This window comes from Cervus elaphus, chromosome 10, assembly GCF_910594005.1.
Source record: "Cervus elaphus chromosome 10, mCerEla1.1, whole genome shotgun sequence".
NCBI classification, from domain to species: domain Eukaryota; kingdom Metazoa; phylum Chordata; class Mammalia; order Artiodactyla; family Cervidae; genus Cervus; species Cervus elaphus.
Genome location: NC_057824.1, coordinates 41,119,229 through 41,144,978, shown reverse-complemented (window position 1 = coordinate 41,144,978; position 25,750 = coordinate 41,119,229). Strand labels below are relative to the sequence as shown.

Here is a 25,750-nt window from a genome sequence, read left to right as displayed (position 1 = left end):
ACCTATGAAAACTTCTGAGCAAGGCCACAGCATATCTGCCATTCGTTAGGTGCTCAGCTTCTCCCCTTCCTGGAAAAAAAAACCCAACTGGTTAACTACATGATCTAATCAGGGTCAATCAAGCTTGAATAGTCCCCTGGAAGTTTAATTTGTTTGAGCCCCACCCTTAGAAAAGTGCCAGAACTCCTTGAAAGGAACAAAACTGCTACAAATAAGCCCACAAAATTCAGCACATCAGGGTAGAAGAAAAATTTCCACATGGCTGGACAAAAACCGGGGGCAACACACGATCTTTTTCATTTACCCCTTTCATTCATCCAATTTTTACTGTGACAGAGGAAGTTTAATCTCAAGTAGTACTTTCAAGGATACACTTGACCTTTGCTCCCCTGAACCAAGTATCAAACACTTTATTCTAGTTCCTGCTGAGCGGGAACAAATTATTCCAGTTCCCACAAGGCAGGTTAGGTTGGTTGATCTGAATAGAGGAAAAACTCCCCACGTTCTTGACCTGGACATCCACGCTCCAGGAGAGTGAAGAGGGGGAAAAGGAAGAAAATTTAACTAAAATGATGGTTTTTAATGGGAACCAGAGGTATGGTTACAGTTACATAGTCCAACACAAAAAACCCGTGGGTGATCAGGAGGTGGAAGGTTACAAAATAATGAGGGTAGTAACACTGGGTACAGGAAGAAAGCTGCTCCAAGGCCTCAGGAGCCAGGCTAGTACGGCCTCTCCCTGCGATCCTGTCTGTGCTCACCCCTGCAAGAAAGAGCATCCATGAGGTCTGGGTTCCAACCTCTCTACCCACCCACCCCCAAAACCCAATCTGCCCTGCTACCCACCCCAAGAGACAGCTCGTCTCCCTAGGCACAGAGTGCATGTGGGCATCCACAGACTAGCTCCCCCAGATAATTTTCCTTCCCTCATTTCCTATTAGTCTCAGCTTTCCAATCCCGCCCTCAAAATGAAACCACATTCCCCAAACCCTGCAATCCCATGGAATCTGGTCAACCGCTCTAGTTCCCTTTCAATTTAGTCTTACTTACCTGGAGTCCATCTTGCCAGGGCCGAAACCACCTCTGTCCCCACCACCCCGGCCCCCTCGGAAGCCCCCACGGTCCCCTCCTCGGCCTCGGTAGCCGCCCCGATCATAGCCTCCTCTGCCACCACGACGATCATCTCCGTAGTTACCCCCTAGAAAACAAGAAACATGATTCAGCCCTCTATCACATCCCCCAGACTCCTCCTCCCTCCCCTTGTCTAGCCTCCCTGCAGATCCCAGCACCAGCTCTGCCTCTTCCTTACCCATATGAGAACCTCCTGGTCCCCCTCCTGGGCCATCTGGTTTAGGGGCCTTACACTGGTTACATTCATTCCTCCAAGAGAAGTTCATGTTCTCACAGGTACTGAGGAAAATAAGACAATTAATGTGTTGGGGGGGTGGAGAGGAGGTGTGGAAATGGCCAAGACCTAGAATTATGAAGATTCCAGTGACCCTAGGGATACGTGAGGAGAATGAGGCCTCGGAAAAGCGAAGAGGCCTGTTTCTCAGGAGCAGAGACAAAGACTGAAGGTTACTGAGCCCAGTCTAGATGACTCCTGGCCAAGCCTGTCCCTGTTAGCGTAGCTTTGACATTAGTCAGAAACTACAAACTCTTGTCGTTAACATCAAGGTGGTGCTAGTGGTAAAGAACCTGCCTGCTAATGCAAGAGACAGAAGTAGTTTGGGTTTGATCCCTGGGGAAGGGAATGGCAAGCCACTCCAGCATTCTTGCCTAGAGAACCCCCATGGACAGAGGAGCCTGGCAATCTACAGTCCATGGGGTTGCAGACAGTCAGACAGGACTGAAGCAACTTGGCACATACTTTAACATCAAAGGGCACACGTACTAGAGGGTGGAGAAAAAAATGAAGCCGTTCCACTCACGGATTAGGACACTTCCAATCCCCTGCTCGCTGCTGTCCTCCGCCACCGCCGCCGCCACTGGGGAATCCTCCTCGGCCACCGCCGCCGCTGCCACCTCCTCCATAGCCTCCACGGCCCATGGGTCCTAGAACAGAGCCAAGAACAGGTCTGCTCCCCTTCCAAGTGTGGCCAACCTGTCCTTCCCAAACAAGCCCATACCATCCTCCTCCCCCCTTCTCTCCCCATCACTTCTTTATAGCAGTAGAAATAGCTCCTCACCTCCTCGCCCTCGGCCTCCACGACCATTGCCACCACCCCGATTGAAGTCTGCTCGCCGAGTAGCAAATGAGACCTTGATAGGATTCCCAGAGAATTCTTTACCTAAAGAAATAGAGGAGGTATAAAAGAGACTTATTAAGACCTATGGCCTGTGGGTCCAAAAGTATACCTGGTACAATCAAGAGAAGACTGCCTTCTTACGAATGTTTACACTCTCATGAAACGTAAGCAAATATAAGACTACACCAACAGTGTAGTGCTGTTAAGTCTTCGAAGACTCAAAGAAATCCTCAAAATGCAGCCTGTTTCCCCAAGCTAGCTGCCTTCTCCCCCAGCCTCCTCAGACTTACCATCAAACCAGTCAATAGCTGCTTTGGCGGAAGGTGGGTCATCAAATGATACCGTGGCCTCTCCCTTCAGTTTGCCTGTTTCCCTGTCTGTGTACAGATTAATCATGGGCTGTCCTGTTTTCTTATTTGTCTGAAGAAAGCAACATGAGATCACATCAGTCTTAAGAGAATACAGCACTATCAAAACCATACCTTCCTATTTCACACATAACTTGAAAGAAAGCCATTGATTGTTAACTGCTTCTCCCTTCAATATTAAATGATAAAGATTACAGACTACAAATTCAAAAGTCTTAATCACTTTTTTAACCAATTGTGCCTCTTTGTGTTAAAATGTGATTCCCTTTGGAATGGCAACAGTTAATGCTTTTTCCTCAACAAATGAAGCAGGCAACCATTAAGACTTCTATTTCCACTAAGGTATGAAATCCCAAAGCCTGCAGCACCGATAAAAAGCACCCACTCTGCTTCAGAAGTACCTTTCCTTTGGGGATGGGGGGACACACAGTGCAGCATGTGGGATCTTAGTTCCCCAATGAGGAATCAAACCCGTGCCCTTGCAGTGGACGCAAGACAAGTTCCCGTAAGTACCTTAATGATACCAATCTGCTTGAAGTAATCAGCTACAGACTCAATTGTAACATTCTCGCCCAGCCCTTGCACGAAGATGGTGTTGTTGTCTGAATTATCCTGTTCTGCTTGCCAAACACAGCAGCAAAAGTGGAGAGGAAACAACCAAAGATAAAACAAGTCAGTGACACTTAATAACCTGAACTTGAATACTTGACAGTTAGCTTTCAAAGAAAAAAGATTTCTAAACCAATTAAGATAAAGTACTGGTGGTGTAGGTCCGACAGATCTCCAACTCTACTTCATTATCTGAGTGCCTGTATGCTAGCTGCTTCACAAATTAAAATTAGGTTTTACAACTACCCCTTGAAACATGTTGATATTCATAAAAGAAACCAGGGCTCAGGAGTTAATTGCCTAAGACCACACCAGTGTTTGTCAACTTTCAGTTGAAGACCCCCCAAGAAACGAATTTTACACTAAGATGCAGCATACAAACATAATCAAAACGAGCAGCACACTAAGTGCTTCCCTGTGTCTTTTTTGTTAAATACACTGTCAAACACAGCTACACCTGAACTCTCTTCCCCACATCTTCCTTCTCTAGCCCCGCTCTTCTTCAGATTCCCTTAAGTTTGAACAATATCCAAGAAAAAGTCCTGCTACCACTTTAGCCTTTCTTTCCTGCCACTGTGGACTTACCAGAGTCATGACGTGATCCTTGGTCCCGAGGGCCTTAAGTGACATAGAAAAAAAAAAAAAGAAACAAAAACAAAAAAACAAGGAAAGAGGAGCCGTTAGTTAAGAGGCTGAGAAAGACCAGGAAAAAAATTAACACCAAATTCAAACTTTTGCAAAACATCAGGTAAGTGCTCACAGCCAGCCTCACTCCAAACCCTGGTTCTGGGTTGCCTGCCCAGAGAAAACCCTAGGCAGGTCTGGGAAAGACACAGGCCCCTTTACTTAAGGTCTGCATGTAACTTGAGTCCCCACAGGGACAACTCCACACTTCAGAAAATGCTGCCTCCCCCAGCTCAGGCTGGGAAATGTCCTCAGCACAGACTGGGAGGGCTAGGAGGGAGACCCATTGAAGTTAACAAACCAACTCATAGCTTGGCCCTCTTCTCTCGCCCCAGAGAGAAATGGGCTCATCACCAGCAATGTGATATGCATCCATACAGTTTCTCCAAACTTTAGCACCAAAGACACTTATCCTTTGTGGAACAATTTTTAATGTCATCTTTCGAAACCAGTCTTAAAACCATGTTGTTTCCCCAAAAACCACATGAAAATAAAAATCATACGTAATAGCTATTGTATGTTTTAAGCATGTCCAGGGAACAGACCAGAAATCTCATTTCCATAATGCAGCCTCTATTTTCTTTTTTTCCAGAGACCATCTTTGCCCAAAGTTTATCTGAATTCACCATATATAAATGTTGTACCCACACTCAATGACACCTAAATCATGAACCCAAGCCTTTGGCTTTACATGTTGAGACAAATCAAGAAACCTTTTGTTAGTTAACCAGACCAGAAAAGTTCCAGCTTACTGGGAGACTTCTCAAATTTGCCATTTTTCCATGAATTCAGTTTGTGCTGTTATTAAGACCTGAGAATTTCCCATGAGAGCCACACATGCTCCCAACCTTTCTTGGAAGCAGTTCACACCTTCCTGCCCAGAACTAGTTGCTATTTAGCCCATCTGAGTTGAGTTTAAATACGTGTATGTAGGATTGCATTGACACCATTCAGTATTTAATACATAAATATAAACCAACTTCACCATCCTCAGGGCAGGGCAATACTTCATCCCTCGTCCAGAATTAAAACGTTTGGAGATTGTTAAACACACTCACACACACACACACACAAAGCCTCGGACACACTGATCAAAGGATCGATCCTAAAGCCAAGTTGGCATCACGTGTTCCAGCACACACTCTCCATTTTCTCATAACGGTGGTCACTAAGTGCCGGGTGTGGTGAAACTCCTGTCAAGAGGCCTCCTAAACACCTCTTATTAACCTGGGTCAAACCAATTTGGTACCAGACGACTGCTGAGTCTTACTCCCTGCCTGCCTCCAGGTTAGCACACATCTGGCAGCAGGTGGCATTCCACCCCACCCCTTTCTGGAGGTGGTTATGGACACTCCAAAACTTTTGACACTTAAAACACGCTAAGACAACTGCAAATGAACAATCAGACAAAGCATTGCTGGGAGTTGGGAATTTTGGAAACTCTGTTCACTTACCACCAAATTTATTGAAGCCACCACGGTCACTTCCGCTGGAGAAGACAAGTTAGAAGAAAGGACATGAAGCTTCCAACGGCTACAAAAGGGCGGTTTTTGGTTTTGTTCAACATTCCCCAAACATAGGTAGGTGTTTTGGGAAAATGATAATGCAAGTGGCTACTAAAATACATTCCCCTTCCTGACCACCCCTTGTCTGACCTGTGAGCATGTCACACACACGTGTGCAATTTCTCAGACACAACTGTTAAGGATTTTGCTTAAAAGGTTATATATCTATTTCCTCTAGGAAAAAAAAAAAAAAAGACCCATTTTCCTTGGTCGTTCTTCCGATGTAGCAGATGTTTTTTCCTCTTGTCGCAAGCAGTTGACAACCCAGTAGTTGGTTTAAAAAACCCTACCCCCAATTTACCCAGAAGACATTTCACACCAGGCTGGGGTAGCCCTGAACACATTTTTGTGATTTTTTTTGCTTTGAAAGCAGCAAGCAGACCCAACCCCATTCCATAAAAAGTCAAAACCAAAGGCAATTTCCCCTTAAAGCGAGACAAAACTTAGCTAAGCCCTACCCTAACTACTGAGCTGGTTTTGATCTCTCCCCACCCCCGGGGTCACCCCTTCTACACTGCGAGAAGAGCGGAGTATTTTGCAATGTCACCTTTCATACCTGTGGCACATAAAATGCAGAGCAAGTTAACAGTCACATAACAGTTGCTTTTCTTTTTTCAAAGTTTTGCATTAAACACACGCACACAACAGAGTTTTCCTTATTTCTGTAAGGTTTTTGGCACTGCCCCCACCCCCCCTCTGAATACTTACCATACACAAACTCTTTTTATAAAACTTACTTTTTCCCCAAAAGGAGTAACACACTGACATTCCTCCCCTTCTCGAGAGAGACAGAGAAGGGTCCCTCCAATGGTTATTTACCAACAGACAAATGCTCTAACATCAAATCTAAGGTTTTGCTTCAGCAGGAAGGGGAGGAAAGAAGGTCCAGCTGGACAAGTAACCGGAGGAAGGGGGACAGTGGAGCAAGTGGGGGGAGACCACTGTCAAGTGTACTGTACTTTGTCCAAAAGGTCTGCACACTTCAGAGAGCCCCAAGAACCAAGTCACACAAGAAATCATTACAGTCCGTCAGATTAGTACAAGTCAAGCTCGTGGATTCAAGTGGCTATAGAATACAGGAAGAGAAAGTAGCCAATTCCTGGAAGCTCAAGTCAGGTTAACCATTGACAACTCCTTTAGAGGACACATGGGAATACAAGTAATAAGTTTCCCTATCACCAGGAGTGGGATCATCGGTTTCCCTTGCAGAGAAAGAAGCCTTTACTTCCATGTTTCTTGTCTAGGATATCAATGACTCCAATCCACATATACCCCTACATTTCTCCTTTTTCTTTACAGATGGAAGTTGTCAGTACTCAAATCTCTGTACAGAGGTGTGGGTAGAAGTTCAGGCTTCAAAGTTCTCACAAAAATAAAATGGGGATGGATGTACGAAAAAGAAACAGTCAAGATCCCAAATCAAAGTCCTCACAAATTCCCAGAATCAGACTAACCATGCACTACAGGACTAGGCTTCAAGGGAGACTCATGCAACCCTCCACCCTTCCCACTGATGGTACTCCCTGGCTCACAAGACACCTACCCCATGCCGCCTCTGCCTCCACGGCCACCTCCACGACCTCTGGGTTCATAGCCACCACTGCTGCGGTTGTAACCACCGCCACCGCCCCGGCCACGGCCCCCACGGTCCTGCTGGCCTCCCCCGTAGCCACCACTCTGGTCCTGATTGCCATAACCACCGCCGCCGCCGCCACCACCGCTCATGGAGGACTGATCTTGGCCATAGCCACCTGTCAGGAAAGAAAAGCATGCCTTTATACAGGACAAAACAGACTGTGAGGTGGCATAAAACAGTTCAGGAGTGCCAGGGAATAAGTGTCACTACAAATACTGATAAAGCTAGGACACAAAAATGCAAGGTTTTTAAGAACCCTTTCAGGGTAAGGGCCTAAGAGAATACAATTTCTTGCGAAAAGCAGGCATGAGACAGAGCAGAAGAAAACCTCTAACCTCCGCCACCCCCTCCACCACCTCCACTGCCACTGTTGTACTGGTTCTGCTGTCCGTAGCCCTGAGGGGGGTTATAGCTTTGCTGCTGTCCATAGCTTTGCTGCTGTCCACCATAGCCAGACTGCTGGCCATAGCCTCCACTCTGGGGCTGCCCATAACCGCTGCTTTGAGAACTGCCACCGTAACTAGGGGAAAAGAAAAAAGACAAGAGTCACAATGCCAGTGTGTCCAGGACTTCACTTCTGGTACATCCCGTTCTCTGTCCCCAGCAGAGACCACCTCTGCCCCATTACCCCTCATAGTTACTCCCACTGCTGATCACATTATCATTCCTTAAGATTCACCCCTAATCTTTTCAGTCCTCTCCACACCCACTCCTTACCTTCCTGAGGTGCTGCTAGGAGCTGGCTGCTGGCCATAGCCAGGGTACGAGGACTGTTGCCCGTAAGACGACTGAGAACTCTGGCTACTGCCATAGCCACCAGCTGAGCCATATCCCTGGGGAGCTGACTGCGTGCTGTAGCCTGCTACAAGGAAAGGAAAAGTGAAGTCACAAAAGCTATGAGGAAAGACAACAGGCAGCAAATGCATTGAGAACACCACTGTATACCACTTAATGCTTCCCATACGTGATAAGTCAACATCTTATAAGATGCTTGGCAATCTTGCAACTCATAGCTAAAGAGATTACCTTTCTACCTGAAAGCTGTGTTTCAACTTCTACTCAAGTTCTGAGTTCTAATCCCATCCCACACACCCCCAAAGCCAGCCTCCAGGACCACCACTAGTCACGGCCCAAGAGATCTCTGTTTACTAACAGCACTTTAACCTCCCCAACCATGTGCACAACAAATAAAGACAACGCGTTACTATTTACACTTCAGGGATCTCAGGGCAAAATTCCACCTCCTGGTGTATCATGTGATGCCATCTGACTTCAAACATCTTCAAGCAAGTCATTTTCCCTCTTTAAAAACCTAAAGCATTTCTGCCTCTAGAGAATATTCCTCCCGCCTTTATTTCACTTTCATGCTTAGGAGAAATTGGGAAAATAACAGCATAAACAGAAAAGTAAAAAGTCACAGAAAATAAAAGGAAACAAGATTACAAACTAATTAAGTCTTTAAAACGAAAAGGACTCAAAACATCAAAGAGCTTTAAGGGTCCAAGACTGGTAAGGGGAACTTTTCAGCACTGTTTAGGTTTAAGAAAAGCAACATTCACAAAGAGCTGAAGAGGTGGGGTGACCCACTAAGACTCACTGTTCTGGGTCTGTCCATAAGAACTACCGTAGCTGCTCTGGCCATAGCCCGAAGTGTCCGCAGACTGGCCGTAGCCACCGTAACTCTGCTGCCCGTAGGGCTGACTGCTCTGCTGGGAGTAGCCCTGCCCAGGCTGAGATGGGTAGGCCCCGTAGCTGGAGAAAAAAACAATGCTCTCAGGAAAAGAAACCTTAGCCACCCTCTCCCTCTACAAACTCTGGAAGCCCAGAAGGGACACTCACCTTTGGGTTGCTTGTTGGGTATAGTCTGCAAAAGAAAAACACGATTATATTACCTTCAGCCATTCCTCAGAATAGCCTAGAGCGAAATGACTTAAGCTTCCTATCCTCAGATAAGAAAATCAACAAAGGAGGCATAAATCCCCTCATGAAACTCTACTGGCAAAGGGCAGTCAGTGAGACCCCAGTCAAGTTTTCTTACAATAAAAAACACAAAGAGGAAGCGCATTTCCACAAAACCAAGAAAGCAGCCTTAAGTAGTTGAAAAAGCAAGAGTGCTAACGGACAGCAGCAACTGTCCGCAACTTCAATCGATGTCAGGAACTGCAAAGATTTACACATTTCTTTCTCACGCCCCCTCGAGGAGGAACACATCGCCAAGAGTTAGGCTGAAATCACACAGCTGTTTCAGCAAGACAGGTTTTTAATTCAAGCCAGAGGCAGAGTTGTTCCGAAAGGAGCCTCCGCTTTCTCAATCCAAAGAACAAGAGTATCTCACAAAAGGCCACGCTTCACCCTTTGCCCCATCTTGGAGCCTGGAAATGGGAGCTTTTGGTGCAAAGCCAGCTAACCAAGGGAAGAGAGCACTCTGATCAGCACGTTGGCTGGTACTCAAGCCCCCAGCCCTGCGGCTCCCAAAGGAGTGCGTTTTCCTATCCCCCTTGCCTAACTCGGGGCTGCGGGAAGACTAGGCGAATCCAAAGAAGCCAAAGTGCTTTTTTAAAACGCCACATGGAAGACGCACGGGCCTGATCGGCTCATCTTCTCGATACAGGAAACGAGGCGCTTCCCCCGCAGGAAAGAGCCAGAGCACCGAGAGAGGGTGTGGCCTCAGGCGGCCGTTCTTTTCAGTTCCCACCTCGGTAAGAGGAAATTTAGGCGGGAAAGGCCTCGGTCCCGGTCCTCAAGACCGTTGGATCACTCCCCAGCCCCCCACCCACAGCCGTTAAGCGGGCGCGCGGCCCCGACCCCGAGCCTCCGCCCCCGGCCGCGTGGCAAGCGAGGCGGGAACGAGGCGGTCCCGCCCCTTCCCGAGGGACCCCGGGGGCGCGGCCCACACCGGACGCGCGCCGCGGAGCCTCCAGTCGAGGGTCTCGCGACAAAAAGCAGGGCCGAAATGAGACCGGAGGGGGGGGCGGTTCGCGCCGCCAGAAAGGGGGGAGGGGCTACCAGAGCGCGTGCGCGCTCCTCCGAGTGCCCGGATGCAGCACTGCGACAAAGCGGGCCCGAGCGCGCGGCTGGGGACGTGGGGGAGAAGCGGGTACGGCGACCGAGCATTTCCATCCGTGCCTCCCATTCCCAATCAATAAGCCGCGTCCCTCCCAATCCTCACCTCAAGGAAGGGGGCAGCGAAGGGACGACCTCCCGCCCCACGCGAGGAGCCAGAGGAGCAAAACAAAATGGCGACATCGGCCTCCCCCTTCCACCCCTCTCCGCTGCTTCCAGCCACTGGTGCGAGGAAAAGATCCTGCACTCGATAGCCGCTCGGGTCCCACAGAAAAACAAAAGCCGGACTGGGAGGGAATGAGGTCTGAGGCCGGCGCGCCACGACCGCCTCGCGCCCTTACATACCGTTTGAGGCCATGTCCGCGCACGCGCGCACAGGCCGACAAGCAACAAGGTTCCAACACTACAGAGCACCGACGCCTCGAGGACTGAGCAGCCCCGCCTCCTGCGTCGAGGTTTATGTACGCCTCCCCGCCTACGTCTCCCGGGGGAATGTACCAACTACGTAAAGGAAAGGGGGAATCATGGACGGACTCCTGGCATGCTTCAGGGAGTATAGAGGATCCTAGCAGGCAGAAAGGAAATGTATTAACTAAGAACCGTTCAGATCATATAGATAATCCTGTTTTTTCTGACAAAGAACTATTTGCTTTGCAAGACTAGCCCACGTTTCACCTCCGCCCCTATGATGGCATAATGGTACGATCCGATTAACCCCTGGGGGCGGGGCAAGGGGCCCAGGGCTTCTGCGGGCGGAACTGTAGTCAAAGCCGGGAGTCGTAGGGCGGGAACCGAAATTCCTCAGGCTGACCCCTTTCACTGGGCCTCACTTTCACTCGGGGTGTGGAGTTCCTGCGTTCCGTTCCCCTTCCACTCTTTCAGACGCGAACTCCCTCCGGCACATCCTCCCTCTCTGGCTCTGATGTTCCTCCCAAGACAACACACACACACCCTCTCTCTGAGTCTCGGTTTTCACTCATCGTCTTTCTGGCTTACATCTCCTGAGTCCTTATCAGGGTTTGTAGATTGTGACTTTTGACATGAAAGAAATAAAGCAGGGAGTTTAGCCCGGACCCTTCAGTCCTAGTCTGATCAAGCACTGATCGCCAACCCAGCGTCCTCAAGGCTTGGCCCCTGAATAGCAGTTGGACGGGAAAGTCCAAACCCTCCGGATCTCAAAGAGAGTTGAGATTAGATCAGGTATCTCCCACCCTTTCACAGATATTTTCCTGAAACTCTATCAAGAAACCAATGTGGAGATCCAGTAATAACTGATATTTGTATAGAGCTGAAGTGGTTTCAAAATGCACATAAATGCTTTCCCAGCACAGTCTTATGAAGAAAGTAAGCTATCCCCGTTTTATAGATAAGAAAAATAAGACTCGGGCCAAGTACAATCCGTGATTATAGAACAGGGATCCTGATTCGATTCCAGGTCTGTGCAGCTGCAAAACACTCCTTTTGTTGGTTATATAAACACTTTGCAGTGTTCTGAAGTCTTTTCACTCTGTATAAGAACAAGGACAAAACGTGAAATTCAAATTAACTTGCAACTTGCACTCTAGTCAGCCTTGCCTAGAGAAGGAAATTTGAAAGTATCTACTAAAACAAGACAAAGGAGGTTATTCCTGGTACATGTGCCATACAGATTTTCCCTCCCAATTTACCTTTGACCTGAGTTACCAGAACTTCATTTGTAGGTTAGACACGTTTTCCTAGAGAAATACTTGTGGACTATGCCCACAAACTTCTAAATTTCTGATTTAGGCCCTAATGGCACTTGAACACCCTGTCACCCACCCCACCCTTACTGGAAGGCACTGTAACACTAGAATGAGGACAAACAGAGGGAATTCCATCATTCATTCACTCATTCATTCTGCAAATACTTAAAAAGTATCTACAGAGTTCCAGGGACTGTTCTGAGTAACAAGGATGCTTTAGGGTACAAAATAGATGTAGCAATTTAAGAAAGATAACATCTAATAATAATAATATTTATAGGGTTTCCAAATCCACCTGCCAAGGAGAAGATACGGATTTGATCCCTGATCTGGGAAGATTCCACGTGCATCGGAGCAGCCAACCCTGTGTGCCACAACTATTGAGCCTATGCTCTAGAGCCAGGAGCCCTAACTACTGAAGCCGTGCGCCCTAGAGCCCATGCTCCACAGCAAGAGAAGCCACTGTTGTGAGAAGCCCATGCACCATAACTAGAGAGCAGCCTCCACTCGCCACAACTAGAGAAAAGCCTGGGCACAGCCAAAAATAAATAAATACTAATAATAGTTATATATAGAACATATTTATAATAACATAGCACTTTGATAAGACTTTTTGAGTATTAAGCACTGTTCTGAGTGCTGAGTATAGCTTGTTTAATTTTCTTCTTCACAATAAAATGCTGACCTGAGGATTACATTTTACAGATGAACAAATAGGAATGGAAAGGTTAAAAACTGTGCCCAGGGCTACACAAAAAGTGGAAAAGCTAGGTTCCTAGCCCAAGCAACCTGGCTCAGAATTTCTGCCCTTAACTCCTGTGCTTCAGCAAACATCGCCTGAGCACTGCATAGTATGTATGTACCAAGCCTGGGGCAGACCTAGAGAGGGAAGGATAAAAAAGGACCTTATAGCCTGTGGGTGAGATGCGGGTGAGACCCACCGAATCCAAAGTGTACTTGGACCAAATGTGGTAAGTGATGTGACGTGAAATCAAGGACTGTGGAGACTTCCCGAAGAGTGAGTTATCCATCAAGTAGACAACCACAGAAGAGGAAAGAAAGGTGGAAACACTGGAGCCAGGGTAAGGGGGAGTTCACGAATCAGCCAAGGAAGTGCTGGAACAGGCAGAAGGGATGGTGGGGAACAGCCCTCAGAGCAGCACGCTAGGGAGTAGCAGGCTCAAACTGTGACTTCTGAAACGCTCCCTGCTCCCTCGTGTGACTCTTTCTCCAGGCTTATCTCTCTCCGTGAACCTCTTCTGAAACAAAGGGGCCTCTCACTTCTTCTTAAAAGCCTCCTTACTGGCCATCCCTGCTCCCGCTCCAACCTTTCCCTTTGGCCATTTAGCTTCTTCCCTGCCTTCTCCTCCTCTGCTTGCCCTGCAGATAGCAGTGAACCCCAGTACTTCAGAGTTCTGTCTTTTTTTGCTTCTCCCTAAAAGCCCCAAATGCAGTCTGGTGGTGTGAAATGCAGGAGCTCTCAGACCGGTTCTCTGTAGCCTACATGTTGCTTTTAATTTTTTAAATACTTACTTATTTGGCTGCACAGGGTCTTAGTTGCAGCACTCGGGATCTTCGATCTTAGTTATGGCAGGTAGGATCTAGTTCCCTGACCAGTGGCCTTCTGCATTGGGAGTGAGGAGTCAGCCACTGGACCACCAGGGAAGTCCCTCAAGCTTGAACTGTTAACTTTTTCAAAAATGTTGTTACCCCCATGATAATCCCTTTCTGCTTAAACTAAAATAAATCATATTATCTGCAACTAAGAACTCCAATTTATACCATTGTCACTGCAGCAGGGTCTATATATTAAAATATTAGAAACCACCTAAATGCTTATCAACAGAAAATCTGGTTAACTGAGTTATTATGCAGCAAAATTTCTCAGTCTCAGCACTATTGGCAATTGAGGCCAGAAATTCTTTGTTGTGGGGACTGTCCTGATATTGTTTCAGTTCAATTCAGTTCAGTCACTCAGTCGTGTCCAACTCCTTGCGACCCCATGGACTGCAGCACGCCAGGCTTCTCTGTCCATCACCAACTCCCAGAGCTTGCTCAAACTCATATCCATCAAATTGGTGATGCCATCCAACCATCTTATCCTCTGTTGTCCTCTTCTCCTCCTGCCTTCAATCTTTCCCAGCATCAGTGTTTTTTCCAACGAGTCAGTTCTTTGCATCAGGTGGCCAAAGTATTGGAGTTTCAGCTTCAGCATCAGTCCTTCCAATGAATATTCAGGACTGATTTCCTTTAGGATGGACTGGTTGGGTCTCCTTGCTGTCCAAGGGACTCTCAAGAGTCTTCTCTAACACCACAGTTCAAAAGCATCAATTTTTCAGCACTCAGCTTGCTTTATAGTCCAACTCTCACATCCATGACTACTGGAAAAACCATAGCTTTGACTAGATGAACCTTTGTTGGCAAAGTAATGTCTCTGATTTTTAATATTGTTTGTTGTTGTTTACTGTGTATTGTTTATTGTTGTTTAAATCCTAAGTCATGTCCAACTCTAGCCTACCAGGCTCCTCCGTCCATGGGATTTCCCAGGCAAGAATACTGGAGCGGAAAAAAAAAAAAAAAAGAATACTGGAGCGGATTGCCATTTCCTTCTCCAAAGGATCTTCCCAACCCAGGGATCGAACCCGGGTCTCCTGCATTGCAGGCAGACTCCTTACCATCTGAACTACCAGGGAAATCCTGTGTTTGGTATGATATTTAGCAGCATTCCTGGCCTTTACCCGCATTGGATGTTTGTAAAAACCCCAGTCCTAATAACCAAAGTCTTCTCTTGACTGGAGAGGGTGGGATACAGAGTCACCCTAGATTGGGAACCACTGTGATATAGCTATACCATGAGATTAAGAGAATGAGGTGAGGGACTTCTCTGCTGGTCCAGTGGTTAAGATTCCATGCTTCCATTGCAGGGGGCGCAGGTTTGATCACTAGTCAGGGAACTAACTGAGGTCCCGCATACCTCGCATCGTGGTATGGCCAAAATTTTAAAAAAAGAAAGAAAGATGGATCTACGTGTACCAGACACCACACCTTGAGACTATTTTCTAAATGAGGTGGATCTAAACCCACAGATATAAAGACTATTTAATCTCCATTATTAATGGGAAGGGAGGAGCAAGTACTAAACAATATATCTGTAATATATTATTTAGGTTTTAAAGTAAGCGTTACTGATGTACATGTTTGTTTATGCATAAAATATCTCTGGAAGAAGAAAAACAAACTAGTAACAGTGGTTATTTCTGGGAAAAGAAACTTGGGATTGAACGTATGAAGAAAACTCACTTTTCCCTGGATCTTCCTTTACCTTTTAATTAAAAAAAAATTTGTTAATGTATTTATTTGGTTGCACCAAGTCTTAGGGCATGTGAGATCTAGTTCCCTGACCAGGGATGGAACCCAGGCCTCCTGCCTTGGCAGTACAGAGTCTCAGCCGCTAGACCATCAGGGAAATGTATATTGACCAAAAAAGAGATTGACTCTTACAAAGTGACATAGCAGTAAGTGGTAAGAGGATATTGTAGGGTGAGACCAGTGGTGGGTAGTAAAAGGGTATTATAGGAGGATTAGTTTGGCAGTGGTGTGGAATGGATAGGCCTTCTGTGATGACTTTTCAATTGGGAGTTTACCAGATGAACAAGCCCAAGAATGACAGGAACAGAGGAAGGGGGAGGAGCCAACTTGACTGAGAGACTGTCTTCTGGGCACTGTGATGGGGTCCCTGTCCATAGGGCCCCAGCAGAAGAACAGGCAACATCTGTCTTCTTAGGGACTTTGACAGGCATGGAGTGGGGCTGTGAGCCAAACCTCGGCACTTCTTACCTGCAGTGCATCTTTGTGTGAGTTGAGAAGGCATTCCTTCCTCCAGGCCAGTACAGGCCTTCTGGGTCCAAGGCTTAAGTAGTAAAGTAGGAGCTGAACTTCACTCAGGGTGGGACAAAACCCTCACCAGTCTAAGCAGAAACCCTGAGGTGTGAGAAGACCCCACTACTTCCTATAACCCAAGATAAGAATGAAAGAAAACGACATGGTAGGTCTAATGTCAATATCAAATGATATTTCCACCTGCAAATCACCTGTGCCTCGGCCTAGAACATAATTGCATAAATAAATATTCTTTTTCTCTCTCATATGTCCTTCAAGATGCCTAGCTTCAAGGCTTCCCTGGTGGTCCCGTGGCTAAGACTCCAGGCTTCCAATGCAGGGGGCCTGAGTTCCATCCCTGGTCAGGGACCTAGATCCCACATGCTGCCGTGAAGATGGAAGATCCCACATGCCACAACTAAGAAATAAGAAATAATTGCTTTATTATTTCCTTGGGCAATGCCCAGGATAGGGAGTATCTCTGTTGGCTACTCTGGTTTTGTATCTCCATCGGAAGTTGTCATGGTAAACAGTTGTTGTTCTTCAGTGGCTAAGTCAGGTATGACTCTTTGCAACCAGCTAGAAAAGGGCCACGTGGTTCACTGGCTCTGAGCAAGAATGGCAGAAGGCCTCCAAGGAGGCAGAGCCAGGAGACAGAAGGGACACGGGGTGAGAATTTTGGTGGTTCTGGTGGCATGAAAGGGCAAAGCTGTCCCACTGGAGCAGTACATCCACTTCCAGATGGGTTAGCGGCCCCGGGGGAACAAGCCAAACCCGAATACTGCTCCCCAGTTCATGAAAGTGAAACATGAAAGGCTCTGGTGGCATTTCCGCATCATTGCCTGTCAGGAGGGTCTCTCGCTCTGAAGACAAGGGAGAAAAGAGAAGGGCCAAGAAAAGGCAGCAGTACAGGGGCTTCCGGAGAAACAAGCAGAAACTCTAAAGAAACTTGTTTTTGCTTGACTTGTTTGTGCAAAGACCTGAACCCTGACATGCCAAATATATTTTTTTTCCGATTCATTTGCATGTTTTGACAGGAAGTAAATACAAGTAAAAGTTCTCCTTACTTTCTTTGTAGGGCAACTGAAATGAAAACTACACATATAAAAATACATCTCTAATGAATGTGCAAAGGAACTATCTACAGCCTTAAGATCCACTTCTGTACTTTAAAATTTTCTAGGCCATATTTTAAGAAGTAAAGCGAATCAGTGAGATATGCTGCACTATTATTTTTTCATCCTGTCTTCAGACCTAGTGGGTTACCACTAGAACCTAGGCAAACTGCACTTACCAAGAATGTACAAACCGTCAGACACACACACACACACCTAGAAGGGCCTCTGTTATAATTTCCACAAGGAATTCTATTTCCTACTAAACAGCTTTTCTTTAAAATTCTTTTTAAGAATTTTGCTCTAAGGCTCTCTCCTCTTAGCTGTCTAGAAACCAGAGAACTTAGCATCTCCTTTCTTTAGTGAAAGCTTCATATGAAATAACTTAGGAAAGTCTTACTTAAAAAAAAAATGTGGGGACTTCCTGGTAGTCCGGTGGCTAAGACTCTTTGTTCCTGTGCAGGAAGCCCAGGTTCAATCTCTGGTCAGGGAACTAGACCCTACATGCTGCAACTAAGACACAGCCTAGCCAAATAAATACATATCTATTTTTAAAGTGTGAAAAAAAAAAAAAACATGGCATAATAGAATTAGATTTGCTTCTCATTTCAGGGTGTTTCCATTTTTAACATTATCTGTTTATTTCTTGGCTGCATCGGCTCTTAGGTGTGGTAAGTAGGCAAGCTCTTTGTTGGGGCGCTTGGGCTCAGTAGTGGTGTGCAGGCTCAGTCCCCACCTCCATCCCCCCACCCCAACACGTGGGATCTTAGTTCCTCAACCAGGGATTGAGCTGGCATCCCTTGCATTGGGAAGCAGGTTCTTAACCACTGGACCACAGGGAAGTCCCTCAAGGGTATTCTTACCTACTGCTCCCTACTGAAATAAGAAGACATTTCTATGGGTAAATTTTTTTTTAGGTTTTTTTTTTAAATTTTTGTACATTACATTTTGGTTTTTTTTGGCTACACTGGATCTTCATTGTGGTGCCTAGGCTCTCTAGTTGTCCAGCTTAGTTGCTCCGTGGTATGTGGGATTTTAGTTCCCTGATGCAATGGAACCTGCACCGTCTGCATTGCAAGGTGAATTCTTAACCACTAGACCACCACGGAAGTCCCTCTGTGGGTAAATTTGGCTTTAGCAGTTTTTCAGTGGAGCTGTATTTCTTCTCTGCAGTGGAAGAAACACATCATTCCATCACCCAGAAACCTAACCACCATGGTATGTAAAATTGGAGATAACAAGCATGGTCACCCAACTGTATTTAATTGAGGCTTCTGTTACTTTTTTTTTTTTTTTTTTAACAGTTTCTCCTTTTGACCAAGTTGTTTCTCTGAATGCATTGCCGGTCAAGAGTCAGGTTTTCTAGTTTCAGCAGTTTTTGTCATGAAACACCAGGAAGGACCTTTCCTGGGTATAGTGTCTCTTGTCAGAGGGTACACAGATTGGAAACCTGTTGAGGTCACATTTGGGTGACAAGAAGAGGAAGGAGGGAGAACGCCCAGACACTTTTAATCTAAAGTCCACATGTCATGCCTCGGAGCAGCTAAGCCCATGGCCCACAGCTGCTGAAGCCCACCCATGCCCCAGGACAAGAGAAGCCACTGCAATAAGAAGCCTGTGCATTGCAACTACAGAGCAGCCCCCGCTCACCATAACTAAGAAAACCCTCTGCAACAAAGACCCGAAGAGCCTTCAGGGGTCTTCCCTGGTCTCTGTATGGGCCACCAAAACGTTGACCTAAAATAAACCCACTGCCAGATATTTTTGCAGCAAAGATGGGTTTATTTAGGATCAATGGCAAATTGCAGTTGAGGGTCCGCAACCACTGGGAGCCACATACAAGTCCCGGTACAGCAGGGGAAGGAGAACTCTTTTTCTAGAGGGGAAAAGGAAGTTGGGAGGGCTGTAGTAATCAAAGAATCCGTGGCTTTTCATTGACTAAGTCTTTGCCAGAAAAGAAGAGGGGTCTTTCATCTTTCTGATGGGCTCTCTTTCCTGTTGCAGACTCTTCTGGTCTCCCAACTCTATTTAATTGAGGTTTCTGTTTATTTTTTTAAAACCTGAAATAATGTGCTTGTTCTTTATTAATATAGTCTGAATGGGTTTCTGTTCCCTACAGCGTCTCCCCTCATACACACTCTCATTTTGTATGTTTAGAATTCAGAAAACCCAAAGAATACACAGGGAAACATCTGCTCTGGTATGATTACCCAAGGTCCCACCTTGCTTCATCCCTCATCTTTACAGAAGGGTCCAGTGAGCTTTCAAACTCAGACCTCCAAGTCAAGGCCTTGTTGCCATGGTTGTTTCTCAAAAACCTTGCCCTCGGCACCTCCCCCATCATCTCCTGGCCTCCTCTCTATCCTCAAGGGCTAAACCCCGCTCAGCCACACCCATCCAGTTTGGAGAGCCTCACAGCTGCTCTCCTCAGAGGCGGAGGATCTCTCTCCCAGACCCCAACCCAGATCTTTTCCTCTCTCTCAAAAACCACCCTACATGTGGCATATAGCGCATCTCACTGAAACAAGTACTCTTGAATTAGGACTGCTTGTTTGAGACCAAAGTACTGAGTCCTGGGACAATTTCTGTCTCCAGTACTCCTCGGCTGCTTGGGGGCTATATTGGAGACAAGGATGGGAGACTGTGGTGGTGACTTTGTGTCAGCGTGGTCCCTGGAGACCAGGTGATAGAGGCAGAGGTGGGAGGGAGGGTGTCTGGCAGAGTGAAATGGAAAGCAGAGGGGTTATGCTTTCCTGCCACAAGGGGGAGCTTCAGGAGACTTCTTGACCACACTGTCAACTGGGCTTCTGCTGCAGATTGAAGTCAACCGATCAGACTTGATTAATGATCTTTCAAATATTCCCACTCAGAGGAACACTCCCTCCAGTAATATGGCATATGCATTTTAGAACCCACCTCAAGTTATTTTGGAGCACACTCCAGAAAGTCTCATTCTTCCGAGTAGAGAGGCAATAACACAGTAACTTAGCCAGACAATGTTATAGCCAAGGGAACAGGATTGCCAAATTTAGCAAATAAAATTGCAGGACGCCTAATTAAACCTGAATTTCAGATAAACACAAATAAGAATTTCCCAATATTGTATGGGACATAATTATACAAGAAATTACTCATTGATTATCTGAAATTCACATTTAACTGAACATCCTCTATTTAATCTAACAGTCTCACCAGGGGTTACATCTACTTTTAACAGTTTTCCAAACTACAAAATGTTTGCAGCCTTGCTCTGTGATGGCATTCTTCTGGTGTGCATTAGAGCAGACACACCAGATTCTTTTCCAATTTTTGCACTTCATCTTTTCACAAGATGGCTTAGTCACAGTGTACATGGCCCTATCCTTAACCTGTTGAAACAATCTCCTGCTCCTTCTGCTCAGTTCAGTTCAGTCACTCAGTAGGGTCCAACTCTTTGCAAGCCCACGGACTGCAGCACGCCAGGCCTCCCTGTCCATCACCAACTCTCAGAGCTTACTCAAACTCAGGTCCATCGAGTCGGTGATGCCATCCAACCGTCTCATCCTCTGTCATCCCTTTCTCTTCCTGCCTTCAATCTTTCCCAGCATCAGTGTTTTTTCCAGTTCTTCACATCAGATGGCCAGAGTATTGGAGTTTCAGCTTCAGCATCAGTCCTTCCAATGAATATTCAGGACATATTTCCTTTAGAATTGACTGGTTTGATCTCCTTGCAGTCTTCTCCAACACCACAGTTCAAAAGCATCAGTTCTTTGGCACTCAGCTTTCTTCTCAGCACCTTTCAAAAGCTTGGCTGAGAGAAACAATATTTTTTAAAAGATTATCTCAAGAATGTCTTTTTTTTTCTAGGTCAGTGATTATCAAGTTTTTTAGTGAGAACACTGATTCAGAAAAACAGTAACTTGTTACCAAAATTTTTAAAAAGAAGCTATCCTCTTTACCAGGAATGGAATATCAACAACTTTGTTTTTGTGTGCTTTTATTCTTTCTCCAATCACTACAGGGCTTCATTCTTTTGGTTAAACTTTCAGAAACTGCATAGTATGCCAGCTCTGGTGTATCTGATGGAATGCGCCACCTTTTACCAAATTCCATGATCTAGGCAAGAATTTTTGGAGCTGACTCGGTTGTTTTTCCTTAACTGACCCTGGAATCCACTTAATTGTCAAATGTGTTTTGTCATTGTTTATTCAGGCTAAATGACCATACAGTAAAAGTGCATAAAGTATGCTAAGTTTAAATCTCGATGAAACTCTACATTTGTATACATCTGAGTCACCACCACCTAGATCACGATATAGACCTTTCCTGCACTCCAGCAAGTACTTTTGTGCTCTTCCTGGTCAATACTTCCACCAGAGGTCACCACTCTTCTGACTTCTATAATCATTGATAAGTTGTGTTTCTTCTGAAATTGAATATCATTGGATTCATACAGTATGATACTGATAGTCACTGAACATGGTTTCTGTGAGATCCATTCATGTGGGCGCACGTATTAGTAATCCATCCTTTTTATTGCTGCATAGTATTCCGTTGTATGACAATATCACAGTTGATTTACCAGTTTTCCTGTCACTGGGCATTTATTTTGGTTCTCAGGTTTTGCTGTTATGAATACAGCTTCTACAGACACTCTACTATGCTCACATCTCTTGGTGTACTCATCTCTTAAATCTAATTATCTAATTATAAGAGTATTCTTATTGGGTCGTGATAGAGGTATACATTCAGCTTTACTGAATACTACCAAACAATTTTCTACCCACCCTCCCCACCCCACAGCAATGTATGAGAATTATACTCAGTCTGCATCTTTTTTTTTTTTTTTTCCAATTTATTTGGCTGCACTGATCTTAGTTGTGGCACATAGGATCTTCAGTCTAACTTGGGGCATGTGGGATCTTTAGTTATGGCATGCTAACTCTTAGTTGCAGAATGTGGGATCTAGTTACCTGACCAGGGATTGAACCAGGGCCCCCTGCATTGGGAGTCTTAGCCACTGGACACCAAGGAAGTCCCTATTTATTTAATTGAAGTATTTTGCCTCCCAGGTGGCACAGCGGTAAAGAATCTGCCTGCCAATGCAGGAGATGCAAGATTGTTTCAGGGTTCAATCCATGAGTGGACAAGATCCCCTGGAGTTGGAAATGGCAACCTACTCCAGTATTCTTGCCTGGAAAATTCCATGGACAGAGGAACCTGGCAGGCTACAGTCCATGGGTCAGAAAGAGTCAGATACAACTGAGCACATGAACGTGAGAGCACACAGCTGATTTACAGTGTTGTGTTAGTTTCAGATGTACAGCAAAGTGATTCATTATATAATATATATATAACATATATATATTATATAATATATTAATGTATGTGTTATATATTATATACAATATAAATAGTATAAATAATATATATTGTATAATTATATTATATCATATGTATATAATAGTAATAATATATTACTATATAAACAATATGATTATAATTATAACAATATATAATATAATATCAGTTCAGTCATTCAGTTGTGTCCGACTCTGCGATCCCATGAATCGCAGCACGCCAGGCCTCCATATCCATCACAAACTCCCAGAGTTTACTCAAACTCATGCCCATCGAGTCGGTGATGCCATCCAGCCATCTCATCCTCTGTCGTCCCCTTCTCCTCCTGCCCCCAATCTCTCCCAGCATCAGGGTCTTTTCCAATGAGTCAACTCTTCGCATGAGGTGGCCAAGTATTGGAGTTTCAGCTTCAGCATCAGTCCTTCCAATGAACACCCAGGACTGATCTCCTTCAGGATGGACTGGTTGGATCTCCTTGCAGTCCAAAGGACTCTCAAGAGTCTCCTCCAACACCACAGTTAAAAAGCATCGATTTTTCGGCACTCAGCTTTCTTCACAGTCCAACTGTCACATCCATACATGACCACTGGAAAAACCATAGCCTTGACCAGACAGACCTTTGTTGGCAAAGTAATGTCTCTGCTTTTTAATATGTTATCTAGGTTGGTCATAACTTTCCTTCCAAGGAGTAAGCGTCTTTTAATTTCATGGCTACAGTCACCATCTGCAGTGATTTTGGAGCCCCAAAAAATAAAGTCTGACACTGTTTCCACTGTCTCCCCATCTATTTCCCATGAGGTGATGGGACCAGATGCCATGATCTTAGTTTTCTGAATGTTAAGCTTTAAGCCAACTTTTTCACTCTCCTCTTTCCCATCTATTTCCCCATCTATTTCCGATTCTTTAAAACAAGAGTTTTTCCACTGCAAATAAGACACACAGTCATATCATAAAAATCAATACCCTTGGGACCTCCCTGGTGGTCCAATGGCTAAGACAAGGGGCCCAAGTTCAATCCCTCATCAGGGAACTAGATCCCACATGTTACAACTAAGAGTTCATGTGCTACAACTAAAGCCCCGGTGCAGTAAAAAGTAAAAAGATAAATACAGTTTCCCACATGTGTGCATTAGCTGTTTCATAAGCCATCCTCCCAACCTCCGAAATGCCTGGAATGAGTCAGTATGTTTTCATAGCCTGCATGGTCAAGAAGTGCAAAATTAGGCTAATATTGGTGCCATGTGAGTCTCAATTTCCCCATTGAATATCTGGGACTTCCTAATATTTGATCTTGGAATACATTGGAAAGACAAGTGACATAGTGGTCACCACTTCTCTGGCTGTGATAGTCAGGATGATGGACCCCAAAGAGGTTCACACTCTAATACCCCAGAAGCTAAATATTGTACATTACATGGCAAGAGAGGCTTTATAGATATGATTAAGAGTGAGGCTTTGAGGACTTCCCTTGCGGTTCCGTGGTTAAGACTCCACACTTCCACTGCAGGGGGCACAGTTTCGATTCCTGGTTGGGGAAATTCCACATGCAATATAGTGCAGCCAAAAAAAAGAGAGAGAGTATGGCCTTTGTGACAGGGAAATGGTCTTGTATAGTGCAGGTGGGGCCAGTGTAATCACGTGAATCTTTTTTTCTTCCAGTTTTATTGAGATATAACTGGCATATAGCACTGTATAAATTAAAGGTGTACAGCATAATGTACACATGAAACAGTTATCACAATAAGCTTAGTGAACATATCCATCATCTCATATAGTAAAGAAATAGAAAAAAATACTTTTCCTTGGGATAGGAACTCAGGATTTACTCTCTTAAATTTCATATGTAATACAGGGCACTGTTAATTATATTTATCATGTTGTATGTTACATCCCTTGTACTTATTTATCTTATAAGTGGAAGTTTATACCTTTTGACTACCTTCATTCAACTCTCCCCACCTCCACCCAATCTCTGGTCACCACAAACCTGATCTCTTCTTCTATGAGAAGTTTTGTTTTTGAAGTATAATTTACCTACAACACTATTTTAGTTCCTACTACACAGAATAGCTGGACTTCCCTGATGGCTCAGATGATAAAGAATCTGCCTGAGATCAGGAGACCTGGGCTCGATCCCTGGGTCAGGAAGAGCCCCTGGAGACGAGAATGACTACCCACTCCAGTAGTCTCACCTGGAGAATTGCATGGACAGAGGAGCCTGGCAGGCTACAGTTCATGGGGTCAGAAAGAGTCAGATATGACTTAAATGACTAACACATTTCAGAGGCAGCCTACATGAATTCATAAGGTACTTGTCTTTCTCCGTCTGGCTTATTTTACTAAGCATAATGTCTTCTAGGTCCATCCATGTTGTAAATGGCAAGTTTTCATTCATTTTTATAGCAGAGTAATATTCCACTGTGTATAATTACATTATATATATATATATATATACATTTTCTTTATCTGTTCATCTACTGATGGGCACTTGGGTTGCTTGCATATCTTGGCTATTGTAAATAATGCTGCAGTGAACATAGAAGTGCATATGACTTTTCTTTTTTACTTATTTCTTTACTTATTTTGACTGCCCTGGGTCTTTGTTGCTGCATTCAGGCTTTCTCTAGTTGCGGTGTTCGGGATTCTCATCATGGTGGCTTCTCTTGTTGCAGAGCACAGGCTCCAGAGCACAGACTCAGTAGTTGCAGCGCAGGGGCTTTGTTGCCCCGAGACATGTGGAATCTTTCCAGACCGAGGTTGAACCCATGTCCTGTCCACTGGACCACCAGGGAAGTCTGCATATACCTTTTCTAATTAGTGTTTTCACTTTCTTTGAATGAATACCAGGAGGAGAATTGACAGATCATATGGTAGTTCTGGGCTGCCCCAGCAGCTCAGTTGTTCTATTTTTAATTCTTTGAGGAACCTCCATACTGTTTTCTATACTGGCTGCAACAATTTTAATTCCCACCAACAGGGCACAAGGGTTTGAGTTCCCCTTTCTTTACATCCTCCCAAATCACATAAATCCTTAAACTCAGAGAACCTTTCCTGGTTTTGGTCAGAGAGAAAGATGTGAAGACAGAAAAAGGGTCAGAGAGATGCTACAGTGCTAATTCTGAAGATGGAAGAGGGGAGCCATGAGCTGTGAATACAGCCTCTGGAAGCTGGAAAATGCAAGGAAATGGGTTTTCCCTTAGAGCCTCCGGGAAGGAACTCAGTCCTGATGACCTGGTGATTTTAGCCCAGAGAGACCCCTGTCAGACTTCTAACCCTCAAAACTGTAAGATAGCAAATTTGTGTTGTTTTAAGCAACTAAATGTATGGTATTGTGCTACATCAGTAGTAGAAAACTAACACACTAGTTGATCTGTACTTTCCCCGTCCACCAAACACATCAGCAGTGAACCATGTGTCCATCCACTGCCTCTCTTACCAGAGGCATCCCCGTATAATTATTTTATTGATGATATTTGATCACGGTGCTATTGACTGACATTCTGCAGTAGTATAAAAGT

General features: G+C 45.2%; 1 protein-coding gene across 3 annotated transcripts; it reads right to left on the bottom strand.

Moving 5' to 3' along the window:
* Positions 1 to 559: 559 nt before the first annotated feature.
* FUS (FUS RNA binding protein) lies at positions 560 to 10,641 on the bottom strand. Of its 3 annotated transcripts, none has more exons than XM_043914816.1 (15): positions 10,520 to 10,641; positions 8,951 to 8,975; positions 8,709 to 8,863; positions 7,829 to 7,970; positions 7,447 to 7,631; positions 7,019 to 7,226; positions 5,365 to 5,399; positions 3,812 to 3,844; positions 3,131 to 3,234; positions 2,540 to 2,669; positions 2,190 to 2,291; positions 1,932 to 2,055; positions 1,310 to 1,410; positions 1,051 to 1,198; positions 560 to 763 (listed from the first exon to the last, which is right to left on the bottom strand). In XM_043914816.1, the coding sequence occupies exons 1-15, from the start codon at positions 10,530 to 10,532 to the stop codon at positions 724 to 726; spliced, it is 1,545 nt and encodes a 514-aa protein (XP_043770751.1). In that variant the 5' UTR covers positions 10,533 to 10,641; the 3' UTR covers positions 560 to 723. The 3 variants fall into 3 exon arrangements, with proteins under 3 accessions (XP_043770751.1, XP_043770750.1, XP_043770752.1); XM_043914815.1 differs by having other exon boundaries at positions 7,829 to 7,973; positions 10,520 to 10,640; XM_043914817.1 differs by having other exon boundaries at positions 7,468 to 7,631; positions 7,829 to 7,973; positions 10,520 to 10,640.
* Positions 10,642 to 25,750: the final 15,109 nt, after the last annotated feature.